At 48.9% G+C, this 14,263-nt stretch overlaps 1 protein-coding gene across 1 annotated transcript in view; it reads left to right on the top strand.

Moving 5' to 3' along the window:
- Positions 1-13,667, top strand: part of LOC127008422 (helicase SRCAP-like) — a 14,268-nt gene extending 601 nt beyond the window's left edge. Inside the window, exons 1-10 of the mRNA XM_050880571.1 lie at positions 1-758; positions 1,171-1,301; positions 2,365-2,501; positions 4,941-6,808; positions 6,977-7,100; positions 8,035-8,184; positions 8,419-8,538; positions 9,036-9,143; positions 10,099-10,157; positions 11,185-13,667. The exon at positions 1-758 is cut by the window's left edge and continues 601 nt beyond it. Coding sequence (XP_050736528.1) covers positions 12-758; positions 1,171-1,301; positions 2,365-2,501; positions 4,941-6,808; positions 6,977-7,100; positions 8,035-8,184; positions 8,419-8,538; positions 9,036-9,143; positions 10,099-10,157; positions 11,185-11,271 — 3,531 coding nt within the window. The 5' untranslated portion in view covers positions 1-11 and the 3' untranslated portion in view covers positions 11,272-13,667. The remainder of the gene's footprint in view (positions 759-1,170; positions 1,302-2,364; positions 2,502-4,940; positions 6,809-6,976; positions 7,101-8,034; positions 8,185-8,418; positions 8,539-9,035; positions 9,144-10,098; positions 10,158-11,184) is intronic.
- Positions 13,668-14,263: the final 596 nt, after the last annotated feature.

The following is a 14,263-nucleotide window of genomic DNA, read 5'->3' as shown; positions in this document are numbered from 1 at the left end:
AAGTGCCAGCCATGAGGACCACAGGCGTACGCTGCGCCCCCGTGCCCGCCCCCCGCCCCAAGCAGCCCCCCGCCCCCCCGCAGCCCCTCCCGAGGACCAGGTTCCTGCAGAGGGTCGCGTCGGAGGAGCCCCCAGACACCCCTCCCGATGCCCCCTCGCCTGCCCCCCCTGAGGCCCCCACGCAGGGCACCTTCTTGGTCATCTCCCAGAACCTGGCGACCCCCCCCTCCAAGGGCCGAACCCCGCCCCCCAAGCCCCCCCGCTCCCCCAGCGCGAGTAACATCCCCCCCGGCACTGACGCCTCCCCCGTGTCCCGTCGGCCCGGCCTGATGGAGGTGTTGTCCCGCCCCAGCCCGTCCCCCCCGGCCTCACCCCCCTGCCCCCGGCCTGCCCCGGCGGCCCCCCCAGTGCGGCCAGCCCCCCAGGGTCGAGGCGGGGGTCTCGGGGCCGTGCCGACGCGGCGTGCCCCTCGGCCCCGCTTGTCCCCGCTGTCCATTCCTCAGCCTCCCGCCGGCGTGCCCCCCAGGCCCCCCAGAGGCGCCGCCCCGCCCCGCCTTCCCCTGCGGCCCTCCCCGACTCAGCTGGCAGTCTCCAGGGCCCGCATGGGTGCCCCTGAGCCCCGCCCCGCCGGCCCCCGCCCGGTCTCGGTGCCCCAGAGCCCCGTGTGCTCCGTGGAGGACTTCGAGGACGGCTGCAAGGAGGTGTTCCGCAACACACGCGCGGCCAAGGATCTGGCGGCCCGCGGCAAGCACGTGCAGGTGGGTGGCTTGGGGGAGGGGGAGGGAGATTAGGGAGGAAAGGAAGGAGCTGTTAGTTACAGCACCCCCTCCCTTCCTCCTCCTCCTCCTCCTGTATCTTTTTTCCCGCCATTCAACTCCCCCCCCCCACACACGCCCATCACACCGGGGAGAGGCAAAGAGAGGCGCCGCCCTTTCTGACCAGCCAACAGTCCCTGAGTGGTGGTGGTCGCTGTCCCGCTCCTCGACACCTGCCAACTGACCCCGAAACTAGACCTGACGACCTCCCCGCCTCAGCCTCGGAATCATTTATCATCCTTGTCATACTTCAACATCTACCCCTTCTCCTCCTCCTCCTCCTCTTCCTACTACTACTACTACTACTACTGCTGCTTAATTAATGAGTGACCACATATCTCTTGGTCTTCCGCAGGCGGCGAATCACTACCAGGTGGCGCTGACGGCGTTGGACCGTGTACTGCGTGCTCAGGTGCTGACGCTCACCCCGCACGAGATGACCAGGCAGCGGCTCTTCCTCCTCCAGCAGGACGTGTTCAACCTGAGGTGAGGTGCACACACACACACACACACACACACACACACACACGGTAAAGTATATATACATACTAATATCCGTTGTGTTAGCCAGTGTGTTTATGTTGTAGACTCCCTTAAAATTGGCGGTAAGCATTGAATCATTACTCCGCCCTCCCCCTCCCCGCCCCCTGCCTTTTCCCACCTCCCTCTCTTCCACTTCCTTCCACTGTTTTCCCTCCCACACTCCTCCACCCACTCCCACCCTTCCTCCACCTCCCTCTCCTCCACTTCCTTCCACTGTCTTCCCTCCCACACTCCTCCACCCACTCCCACCCTTCCTCCACTTCCTTCCACTGTTTTCCCTCCCACACTCCTCCACCCACTCCCACACTTCCTCCACCTCCCTCTCCTCCACTTCCTTCCACTGTTTCCCTCCTCCTCCACCCACTCCCACCCTTCCTCCACCTCCCTCTCCTCCACTTCCTTCCACTGTTTTCCCTCCCACAATCCTCCACCCACTCCCACACTTCCTCCACCTCCCTCTCCTCCACTTCCATCCACTGAATTCCCTCCCACACTCCTCCACCCTCTCCCACCCTTCCTCCACTTCCTTCCACTGTCTTCCTTCCCACACTCCTCCAACCACTCCCACCCTTCCTCCACCTCCCTCTCCTCCACTTTCTTCCACTGAATTCCCTCCCACACTCCTCCACCCACTCCCACCCTTCCTCCACCTCCCTCTCCTCCACTTCCTTCCATTGTTTTCCCTCCCGCACTCCTCCACCCACTCCCACCCTTCCTCCACCTCCCTCTCCTCCACTTCCTTCCATTGTTTTCCCTCCCGCACTCCTCCACCCACTCCCACCCTTCCTCCACCTCCCTCTCCTCCACTTCCTTCCATTGTTTTCCCTCCCGCACTCCTCCACGCACTCCCACCCTTCCTCCACCTCCCTCTCCTCCACTTCCTTCCACTGTTTTCCCTCCCACACTCCTCCACCCACTCCCACTCTTCCTCCACCTCCTACACCAGACCCTTCCACTCTTTTCCCTCTCACACACTTCCTCCACTTCCCTCTCCAATCCCCGGCAGGAAGGAGGCACTGAACGGTTTCACGGACGCCCAGACTGCCGTGCGTGCCCCCCGCGGCCTCTCCCCCACCAGGCCCACGCCCGGCGCCCCGCCCTCCTACGACGACGTGATCAACGAGGACCGCCGCCGCCAACAAGGTACGCAATGAAGGGGAGGTGGAGTGTACGAAGTGTGTGGGTGTGATAGATGAATAGTTAGATAGAAAGATAGATGGATAGGTTGATAAAAAAAGTGAAAAAAGGTAATAAAAAAACATGTGGAAAAAGGTGAAATAAAGTGGAAAGTGGCCTTGGTGGTCGTTCACAGTACAGAAGCGTTTTCAAACTGCAACCACCACCACCACCACCACCCTCATCTTCCACTTTGTTTCACCTTTTTCCACCTTTTTAAAAACTTTTTTCCACTTTTTTTTCCTTCTGTCAAGCTATATAGGCCTACTGACCCCATCCTCCACATTCCTCATCAATTCCACTTCCACCACCACCACCACCCTCATCCACCTGAAATCCACTTTTTTACACTTTATTTCACATTTTTAAACTTTTCTTCCATCAAGCCATATACTGACCCTGTCCTCCATATTCCTCATCAATTCCACTTCCACCACCACCCTCATCCACCTGAAATCCACTTTTTCCACTTTATTTAATTTTTTTCCATGTTTTTCTTCACTTTTTTCTTCCATCAAGCAATATAGGCCTACTGACCCCATCCTCCACATTCCTCATCAATTCCACTTCCACCACCTTCATCCACCTGAAATCCACTTTTATCCACTTTATTTCACCTTTTTCCACTTTTTTAAACTTTTTTGTTCCATCAAGCCGTGTACTGACTCTGTCCTCCACATTCCTCATCAGTTCCACTTCCACCACCACCCTCATCCACCTGAAATCCACCTTTTCCACTTTATTTAATCTTTTTCCATGTTTTTTTTCACTTTTTTCTTCCATCAAGCTATATAGGCCTACTGACCCCATCCTCCACATTTCTCATCAATTCTACTTCCACCACCACCCTCATCCACCTGAAATCCACTTTTTTCCACCTTTTTCCACATGTTTTTTTTTTTTTTCACTTCTTTTATCTACCTTTCCATCTATCTATCTATCTAACTATCCATCTATCTATCTTTCTATCTAACTATCCATCCATCTATCTTTCTATCTAACTATCCATCTATCTATCTTTCTATCTAACTATCCATCTATCTATCTTTCTATCTAACTATCCATCTATCTATCTTTCTATCTAACTATCCATCTATCTATCTTTCTATCTAACTATCCATCTATCTATCTTTCTATCTAACTATCCATCTATCTATCTTTCTATCTAACTATCCATCTATCTATCTTTCTATCTAACTATCCATCTATCTATCTTTCTATCTAACTATCCATCTATCTATCTTTCTATCTAACTATCCATCTATCTATCTTTCTATCTAACTATCCATCTATCTATCTTTCTATCTAACTATCCATCTATCTATCTTTCTATCTAACTATCCATCTATCTATCTTTCTATCTAACTATCCATCTATCTATCTTTCTATCTAACTATCCATCTATCTATCTTTCTATCTAACTATCCATCTATCTATCTTTCTATCTAACTATCCATCTATCTATCTTTCTATCTAACTATTCATCTATCTATCTTTCTATCTAACTATCCATCTATCTATCTTTCTATCTAACTATCCATCAATCTATCTTTCTATCTAACTATCCATCTATCTATCTTTATCTAACTATCCATCTATCTTTCTATCTAACTATCCATCTATCTATCTTTCTATCTAACTATCCATCTATCTATCTTTCTATCTAACTATTCATCTATCTATCTTTCTATCTAACTATCCATCTATCTATCTTTCTATCTAACTATCCATCTATCTATCTTTCTATCTAACTATCCATCCATCTATCTTTCTATCTAACTATCCATCTATCTATCTTTCTATCTAACTATCCATCCATCTATCTTTCTATCTAACTATCCATCCATCTATCTTTCTATCTAACTATCCATCTATCTATCTTTCTATCTAACTATCCATCTATCTATCTTTCTATCTAACTATCCATCTATCTATCTTTCTATCTAACTATCCATCTATCTATCTTTCTATCTAACTATCCATCTATCTATCTTTCTATCTAACTATCCATCTATCTATCTTTCTATCTAACTATTCATCTATCTTTTTTTTCTTTTCCTTTTCTCTCTCTCGAATACGGCTTCATTTTTTCTTTCTCATTTTTTTTGCAAAGTTTCGGCTAAAAAAAGAGAGAGAGAGAGAGAGAGAGAGAGAGAGAGAGAGAGAGAGAGAGAGAGAGAGAGAGAAGTCCACCTGCCTAATTTTAATGTTTCTTTCTTTCTTTATTTGTCTCATTTTGTTGTTATTATTTTCCCTAGATGTCCTTTCATGAACCTCAATAATGATAATAAAAGTAATAATGATAACAATGATGATAATGTCCCCTTAATACCCCAACATGACCTCAACAATAATAATAATAATAATAATAACACTGGTAATAATGATTATAATAATGTGTTGCAGATGATCCTCAGGGCTCATCCAGACTGTCTTCCACATCAACAGCATCCACATCCGCAGCATCCACATCCCGCCAATGCCCTCCACAGAGAAACCAGCCGCTCCGGCCCCCCCCACAACCCAGCTCCACCCACCCACCCTTGGCTCGTGCCCGCCCACACAGCACCATAGTATCACAGGCGCAGGGGATGGTGGGTGTGTTAGAGCCTTCCACAGCCCCATCCACCTCCCCCCTAAACATTGCCTCATCCACTAGCAATGTCCAAGCCCCCCAGAAGCCCTCTCGCTCCAGCTCCACACGCCCCAAGTCCTCGTACCATCCACCAAGCCAGACCGAACCACCCATGTCCCTCCCTCCTCCTCTCCTCCCTATCTCCACCCATCCCATCCTCTCTCCTCCCTCCCCAGCAGCCTCCAGTCTCCCCCCACTGCCAGATGAGGTGTTGGAGAGCCAGATGAAGGCACTGCAGGTGTGTGAGAGTGCCAAGGGGGCCAAGCTGCCTGTCGGAGGAGAAGGAGGAGGAGGAGGAGGTGGTGATGAGAAGGATCGGGGCAAGACCACTTCATCCTCAGCACCCCTGAAAGAAGATCCATTTCTCAGTCTTGATCCTTTGTCTTCTGCTAAGCTGGAGGCAAGGAGAGAAGAGGGAGGAGGAGGAGGAGGAGGAAAGGATCAAGCCAAGAGAACCGTCCTGACCTCCTCGGTATCCTCCTCAATGGACGATCCGTTCCTCAGCCTTGATCCGTTCCCTCCCATTGAAGCCACGCCAGAAGACAGTGATGTGTTTACTGAAGGGAGTCCAGCACCTTGCATCCCATCCACAGCCACACAGTGCACCAACAGCCCTGCATTCTCAGACGACTTTTCACCATCAACCACAGAGAAGAACAGGTCACACAGCCCCACAGAAACACAGAACCAAGCCCTTTCCACCCCACCCACAGCCATAGGGACACAGTGTAGTGACAGTCAAGCGTTCTCCAGCGACTTCATGCCATCAGACGCAGAGAAGAATGGTCCATGCAGCCCCACAGAAACACAGAACCAAGCCATGGGGACACAGCGTAACCACAGCCCTGCATTCTCCGACGACTTTTCACCATCAACCACAGAGAAGAACAGTCCACCCAGACACTTGGGGGACTCCATTCTCGAGGCACTGGACTTCGCCGTCACCCTCACGCAAGGGCACCGAAGGGTCTCACCACAGAGCTCAAAGGGGCGTTCATACTCGGAGGAAAACCTTCTCGACACCTCCCACAACACCCTGGAGGCCATTCTGAACCCAAACCGGGGCATGTGTGCCAGCCGGGCATCCATCATTGAGGAGTTTGATCCCCTTGTAGCCTCACACTCCCAAGAGGATGACCAGAGCGAGGAGGAAGAGGAGGAGAGGAAGACATATGACCAAGCGGCTACTGCCCCTCCAAAACCAGCACCGAGGAGGACTGTACAAGGAGGTGTTTTGGCAGCTAAGGAGGAGGAGGAGGAGGAGGTGGAAGAGGATGAGGAGGGTACGTACGACACCTCTCCTCCAGGCTACTATGCTGAAGGGGGAGCTGCAGCACAAGCAGAGGCGACAGATGTGCACAACGATTACTCTTATAACCTCACGAAGCTGCCGCCAGGGACTCAGTACGCCTTTGACGCTGGGAGAGGGAGGACGTCTTACTCTTCATCTGAGGACTCCTGCAGCGTCCTATCATGGCCGCCAGACCTCCCCTCCTCCTCCTCCTCCACCTCCACCTCCACCCCTGCCTCCCCCCCCTCCTTCTACCCCTGCCTGGATGAGGAGGAGGTGGAGGAGGATGAGGAGGGGAAGGAGGTGGACGTCGGACGCTCGGCTTTCTACCATAATCCCTCGAGTCAGGTGCGTGGATTTTTGTTTTGTTTTTTATTGTGGCCGTTAATGTTTTTTTTTTTCTTTTTTTTGTGTCTTTCTATTCATTCTTCGATTTTTATTCTCCTCCTCCTCCTCCTCCTCCTCATTCTTCTCCTCTCACTGTTAACCCACATTCCCTACCTCCCCTTCCCTTAGGGTGGCGGTGGCAGCAGAAGGAGGGACCTGCTGAGGATCCGTGAGGGGGTGAAAATATACTTCATTCACACGGATGGCGTCATCACCTCGCCCTGGAAGAAACCGGTCCTGGCTGTCTATAGAGGTGGGTCCTGTCACACTCCTGCGGGCTTCCAATGTGTATTTCTCTGAGCTGTTTCTTGGCTGTCTCATGGGTCTGGCAATCTTCCTTCTGTGTGATTTAGAGCTGTTCCTTGCCGTCTATAGAGGTGGGTTGAGTCACACTCCTGCGGGCTTCCAATGTGTGTTTCTCTGAGCTGTTTCTTGGCTGTCTCATGGGTCTGGCTGTCTCTTTCTTGTGTGGTTTTGAGCTGTTTCTTGCTGTCTATAGAGGTGGGTCAAGTCATACTCCTGCGGGTGTCTACTGTGTGTTTCTCTGAGCTGTTTCTTGGCTGTCTCATGGGTCTGGCTGTCTCTCTCTTGTGTGGTTTTGAGCTGTTTCTTGCTGTCTATAGAGGTGGATTGAGTCACTCCTCTGGCTTTCTTTCCTGTCTGTTTTTTCTGTAATATTTTTGTCCTCCTCCTCCTCCTCCTCTCCTCCTGCCTTCTTCCTCCTTCTCTCTCCCTGCACAGCCCCAGCCAAGGCACAGACGAGGAGAGAATGCAGGACACAATACCCTCCTCTCCTAACCAGATCTTGTACTCAGTTATGCTTTCTCAAATACTGAAATCTCTCTCCTGCCTACCTTCACCTTCCTCCTCCTCTTCCCTCTCCCTGCAAAGCCCCAGCCAAGGCATAAGAGAAGAGAGAATAGGGGACACACTACCCTCCTCTCCCAACCAGATATTGCACTTGATTATGCTTTCTCAAATACTGAAATCTCTCTCCTGTCTACCTTCACCTTCCTCCTCTTCCCTCTCCCTGCACAGACCCCGCCAAGGCATAAGAGAGGAAAGAATGGGGGACACACTACCTCCTCTCCCAACCAGATCTTGCTCTCAATTATGCTTTCTCAAATACCTTCATCTCTCTCCTGCCTACCTTCAACTTCTTCCTCCTCTTCCCTCTCCCTGCACAGACCCCGCCAAGGCACAGCTGCTGGGTGACGGGATGGTGCTCAGCGTGGGGAACAACCTCTGGGCCTGTGAGCTGTGCAAGAAGTTCACGCTGGTGCTCAGGACGCAGGCTGGGGGTTACGTCTTCAGCGAGGTCGCCGGCAAGCCTGAGTGTGAGTCTTGCGAGTGTGTGTGTGTGTGTGTGTGTGTGTGTGTGTGTGTGTTTACAGCAAGGGAGGGAGGCAGCACTAAAAAAAATGAAAAAAAAAAAAAAAATGACCTCACTTTTGACCTTTTTTCATGGGGGCAGCGATTAGCAGTCTTTTTTTTCTCTCTCTATCATTTTTTTACCTAGAGTTTCTTCCTTTACTGTTAAAAAAATTATTGTCGCCTCGTCCCCGCCCCAGGCAAAGCCGTGTGTGTTCGAGTGCCGTCCAACGTGCGTCGGGCCCAGCAGGAGTTCCTCAACAAGATCCTCCTGCAGCACACCCGCCTGGAGGAGGAGCGGCCCAAGGGCTTCACCAAGGGTAGGTTATTGGCACTCTTTGTTGCCTTGCCTTACCTAGCAAAACTTCCCTTCCCTTGCCCTTCCTTACCCTTCTCTGCCCTCCTTCCCTTTCCTACCTAGCAATACCTCCCTTCCCTTCCCTTCCCTACCTAGCAATACCTCCCTTCCCTTCCCTTTCCTACCTAGCAATACCTCCCTTCCCTTTCCTACTAAGCAATGCCTCCCTTCCCTTACCCTTCCCTACCAAGCAATGCCTCCCCTTCCCTTTCCTACCAAGCAATGCCTCCCTTCCATTCCCTTTCCTACCAAGCAATGCCTCCCTTCCATTCCCTTTCCTACCAAGCAATGCCTCCCTTCCCTTCCCTTTCCTACCTAGCAATTAATTCCTCCCTTCCCTTCCCTCTTCCTCCCCACCATCATCTTTCCTTACCCAACATAACCCTCCTTCCTTCCCCTCCCCCTCCTCCTCCTCCTCTCCACCAGTACTCACCACCCCCTCCTCCTCCTCCTCCACAGCCATCTCTAAGGGGGCCTCGTCTGCTGCCACACGCATGAACAAGCTGGTCGACAACAATTCCACGAGCTCCAGCCAACCCTTCGTCAGGCGGAACTCCATGAGGGCGTGTAAGCAGCCATTATGTTTCTTTTTGTATCTAAGCTTGACTGCCATTCTTCTTCTTCTCTCATTCTTCTTCTTGTTCTTCTTGTGTGAGTTTCTCCCTCTCTTGAATTTAGCGTGTCTGTCATTGATGTTTTTTAGTGATAATGTAGCAGGGAGAGAGGGAGGGAGAGAGAGAGAGGGAGAGGAAGAGGAAGATGAAGACAAAGAGGGGAGAGAGAGAGAGAGAGAGAGAGAGAGAGAGAGAGAGAGAGAGAGAGAGAGAGAGAGAGAGAGAGAGAGAGAGAGAGAGAGAGAGAGAGAGAGAGAGAGAGAGAGAGAGAGAGAGAGAGAGAGAGAGATAGAGAGAGAGAGAGAGAGAGAGAGAGAGAGAGAGAGAGAGAGAGAGAGAGAGAGAGAGAGAGAGAGAGAGAGAGAGAGAGAGAGAGAGAGAGAGAGAGAGAGAGAGAGAGAGAGAGAGAGAGAGAGAGAGAGAGAGAGAGAGAGAGAGAGAGAGAGAGAGAGAGAGAGAGAGAGAGAGAGAGAGAGAGAGAGAGAGAGAGAGAGAGAGAGAGAGAGAGAGAGAGAGAGAGAGAGAGAGAGAGAGAGAGAGAGAGAGAGAGAGAGAGAGAGAGAGAGAGAGAGAGAGAGAGAGAGAGAGAGAGAGAGAGAGAGAGAGAGAGAGAGAGAGAGAGAGAGAGAGAGAGAGAGAGTGAGAGAGAGAGAGAGAGAGAGAGAGAGAGAGAGAGAGAGAGAGAGAGAGAGAGAGAGAGAGAGAGAGAGAGAGAGAGAGAGAGAGAATTAATGACTGAGAGAGAGAGAGAGAGAGAGAGAGAGAGAGAGAGAGAGAGAGAGAGAGAGAGAGAGAGAGAGAGAGAGAGAGAGAGAGAGAGAGAGAGAGAGAGAGAGAGAGAGAGAGAGAGAGAGAGAGAGAGAGAGAGAGAGAGAGAGAACTAACACTATCCGCCCCTTCCTCCTCAGTGAAGGGCGTTTCCAAGCGCCTCAACACCATTGCCGAGAAGACTGGTGCCACAATGAAGGTGAGAAGAACAGGCTAACCACAGAATGAATTAAATGATTAATCTTTTTTTTTGGGAGAGTCATCTACATATGTCCTCGCTTCCCCCTCGGCTTTTAAAAATTTAACCCGTGGCTGCGAATTTTCTTAAAGGCCCCTCTAAGCAACAAAAATGAGAAAAAATCATCACTCACGCAAACCATTTCATAATATATATCAATGCATTTGTGATCAGTTTATGCGTCAGCTATTTTGGGGGGTTCATATCATGGCAAAAATTTGGCCCGTCGCTGCTACATGGTAAAGCCACAAATTTGGCCCGTCGCTGCTACCGGGTTAAGCTTTCTACCCTTCCCCTCAGCTTCCCCATTGAATTTAAGCTCTCAAGCCTCCCCCCTCAGCTTTCCCGTTGATTTTAAGACCATGTATAATTACGTCGATATTGATTTTATTTGTTGATGTCGTAAAAGTTAAGTCCAGTATCTCTCACCCATATATTCCACTCTAGTAATTTAGGATCTCACATCAATATCATAATCTTAAATCAATTTCTTACATCCTTCTGCATCATTACCATCAACCCGTCCGCTGCGACTGGCACGGATTTGGCTTTGACTGGTAGCCTGGTGACATATACTCCCAGGTCTTTCTCTGGCTCTGTGGTGGGTAGTGGAGTGTTTACCATGTGGTATTGGTATGCTGGGTATCCCCTCCCAAGGTGCATGACTGCATTTTTCTTCACTGAATTGTAGCAGCCACTTTTTGTTCCATTCCTGTAACTTGGTGAGGTCTTCTTGTAGGAAATTTACGGCCAAGGGGTTAAAAAAAAGGTTTAGTTAGGGGCATAAGAAGTTATAGTTGCAGCCTCTTCACTTCTTCTTAGCTTGAATGTGTAGGAAGTCCTCAACATGCTACAACCATCTTATTATCAAAGGTAAAGTTAGGGTATACACTGTAGCTTCAACCTCTTCAATTTTTACTATTACTGTTATTATTATTAGCTCAAAGGCCCAGGAAGTCCGTCAACTCACACTCTCTTGCCACTTCAGGAGTTGCCGAGCGAGTACGAGGCCTTACAGGAGGCAGCGGACACCCTCGCCTTCGCCCGCAATGCAAAGATGATTCAGTACATTTGATTCTACATGCTGAGCGTCTCATGGCCTCATAAGGGACCCAAGCTTCCCTTCTCTGCTCTGCCCTGCACTGTTCTGCCCTGCCACTCACTTCGAGGACAACAGACAGCCGTAACACCACCTGCAAGTTTGTCGTATAAGTTTTCAGTGTTGTGGAGTTTTTCCAACCAGCCCGTCAGTGTGCGTAAGTGCTGGCACCAGGGAGAGGGCATTGCAAGACTTCAGCTTCCCCCAAAATCCTCTTAACACCTTCCCTTCAGCTTCCCCCATTGAATATAAGCTCTCAGCCCTTCCCTTCAGCTTCCCCCATTGAATTTATGCTCTCAGCCCTCCCCCTTGATTTTAAGCTTTTGGCCCTCCCCCTCAGCTTCCCTATTGATTTTAAGCTCTCAAGCCTTCCCCTCAGCTTCCCCCATTGAATTTATGCTCTCAGCCCTCCCCCTTGATTTTAAGCTTTCGGCCCTCCCCCTCAGCTTCCCCATATATTTTAAGCTCTCAAGCCTCCCCTCTGTTTCCCCATTGATTCTAAGACCAATTATTCTTTTTTCTGGGCAGACCCTCAACTCCCCTTTGCAGTAGGTCAGTCCCTTCCTCCCCAAGCCTTCCCTGGAGTCCTCGCTGGTGTTGACACTACCTGTTAAGTAGCTCTGCCTGGGGAAGCACCAACAAGCTCACCAGTGTTCATGTTGCACCTTTATATGTAGCACTAACAGGCTCTCCAGTCCACAATATTGGTCTGGGGTGGCACTAACAAATACATTAATGGTCACTGTTTGGGCTGCACCATGGGTCTGCCTGGGTCTGGGATGGCACAAACTAACCAATCATGTTCACTGCTCAGGCTGCACCACTGTATAGCTCTGTATGGCACTAACTACATCAGTGTTCAGGTTGTATTTACTCTGGCTCTGTGCCACTGTCTAGAGTGTATGCTCAGGTAACATTCAGTCCCATGTAAAAGTTCCCCCCTCACCAAGACTATGACATATTTGATTTAAGGAGCAGATTTAACCCCTGGAGATGTAGCATCCATGTGGAAATCAGTCTCCTAAACTTGGCCCTAAAAAATATTCAGAAACTTTCTCATGTAGCACTCAGTCCCATGTAAAAATTCTCCTCCCCTACACATGAAGACTATGTTATATTTGATTTGAGGACCAGATTTAACCCCCTGGAGATGTAACGTCCATGTGGAAGTCAATGCTCTAAACTTGGCCCTAAAAAGCATTCAGAAACTTGTCTTTTCCATGAGTATTCACCTGTCAGAAGTTGTCAACAAGTTCATCACCTCATCTCACTGGCCAGAGGAATATGTGGAATGACTTAAGAGGTTCACATGAGGTCCAGTTTGTCCCATTGACGATGACATTGATGGAGTGAACTGTTTTTTTGTACCAGCGTTGTCAGGTTATCACATTCACCACATTGTATTTGTCATTTTAAGCCTCAAGCTGTCTCTCGTACCCATACAAATACCGACAGGAAAGTAAAGTTAGTGTTAAAACTGTTATTCATTGATGTCTTTTTATTTTGCTAGAGTTATGGGCTATCAGCTTGCATTCACCACATTGTCTTTATCATGTTTAAGCCTCAAGCTCTCTCTCGTACCCATACAAATATCAACAGGAAATTAAAGGTAATGTCAAAACTGTTTTTCACTGATGTTTGTTTGCTTGTTCTGGTAGTTATCCGTCAGAAACTATGAAAATCCAATGCGATGAGTAAGATAATTTGGGAACGCTGGTTTGTACTCCCTCAGAGCCACAGAGAGGCCAAAGTTTTGCTTGTAAGATGACATTTGACAGTCAAGAAGAGGGCAGAAAACATGGCATAAGTTCCTCAGGGTTCAGCCTGCATGATCCTCCTCCTCCTCTGTACTGTACCATTGATCTCTGTACTAACGCTGCTGTTGCTGTTACTGATATCACCATTACTGGCTGGGTTAACATTATCATTATTATTATTTGTTATAGTTGTTATTAGTTGTTGTTGATGTTACTTAATATTACTGTTCTATATTGTTAAGTGAGTATAGTTGAGGACCCTTTGAGGCCAGCACTGGGCATAATGAGAACACTGAGTCAAAGGATGGAGAGGAGTAGATGAGAGGTGTGAGTGTCTGTGAATGTTGCAAGAGGGGAGTGTTTGAAGAGGGAGATCTAGAGACATCAGGCACGGCAACCACCTCAGAGGGAGTGAAGAGAAGGCCCAGGGTGTGTCAGCTATACATTGACAGCTAGAGAGGTAGATTGGCTTGGCTTGTCAGAGATTTCCAAGAGTAATCTGTAAATATTGTTGTATGAGCACATGGGCTGCATGACACCACATTCACCAGTGCAATGCATGTGTTTATGTTGTGGTGAGGAGATGATATTTGTGATAAACCTCAGCCCTTCCAACCAAGGTAGTTTTCATTCATTGTATTCCTCGTTCTCTTCCAGATTGGGTTCATGATCATACTGTTATTATTTCTTAATGTAAAGGTGACAGGCTAAGCAAGGGCAGAACAATACTAACCTCAGCCCTTCCAACCAAGGTAGTTTTCATTCATTGTATTCCTCGTTCTCTTCCAGATTGGGTTCATGATCATACTGTTATTATTTCTTAATGTAAAGGTGACAGGCTAAGCAAGGGCAGAACAATACTAACCTCAGCTCTTCCAACCAAGGTAGTTTTCATTCATTGTATTCCTCGTCCTCTTCCAGATTGGGTTCATGATCATACTGTTATTATTTCTTAATGTAAAGGTGACAGGCTAAGCAAGGGCAGAACAGTACTAACCTCGGCCCTTCCAACCGAGGTAGTTCTCATTCATTGTATTCCTCGTTCTCTTCCAGATTGGGTTCATGATCTTACTATTATTATAATTCTTTTAGGGTAAAGGTGACAGGCTGAGGGCAGAACAATATTAGACTTCCAGAAAAACTGTTGCAGCACACTTCTCCCAGCCTCTTGCAGACTCCTTAGGTTCATATGTTCTTATAATAGAAACCAG

The sequence above is a fragment of the Eriocheir sinensis genome, chromosome 37, assembly GCF_024679095.1.
Source record: "Eriocheir sinensis breed Jianghai 21 chromosome 37, ASM2467909v1, whole genome shotgun sequence".
Classification (NCBI taxonomy): domain Eukaryota; kingdom Metazoa; phylum Arthropoda; class Malacostraca; order Decapoda; family Varunidae; genus Eriocheir; species Eriocheir sinensis.
The sequence above is the reverse complement of the archived record's forward strand: the minus strand, read 5'-3'. Positions and strand labels throughout refer to the sequence as shown.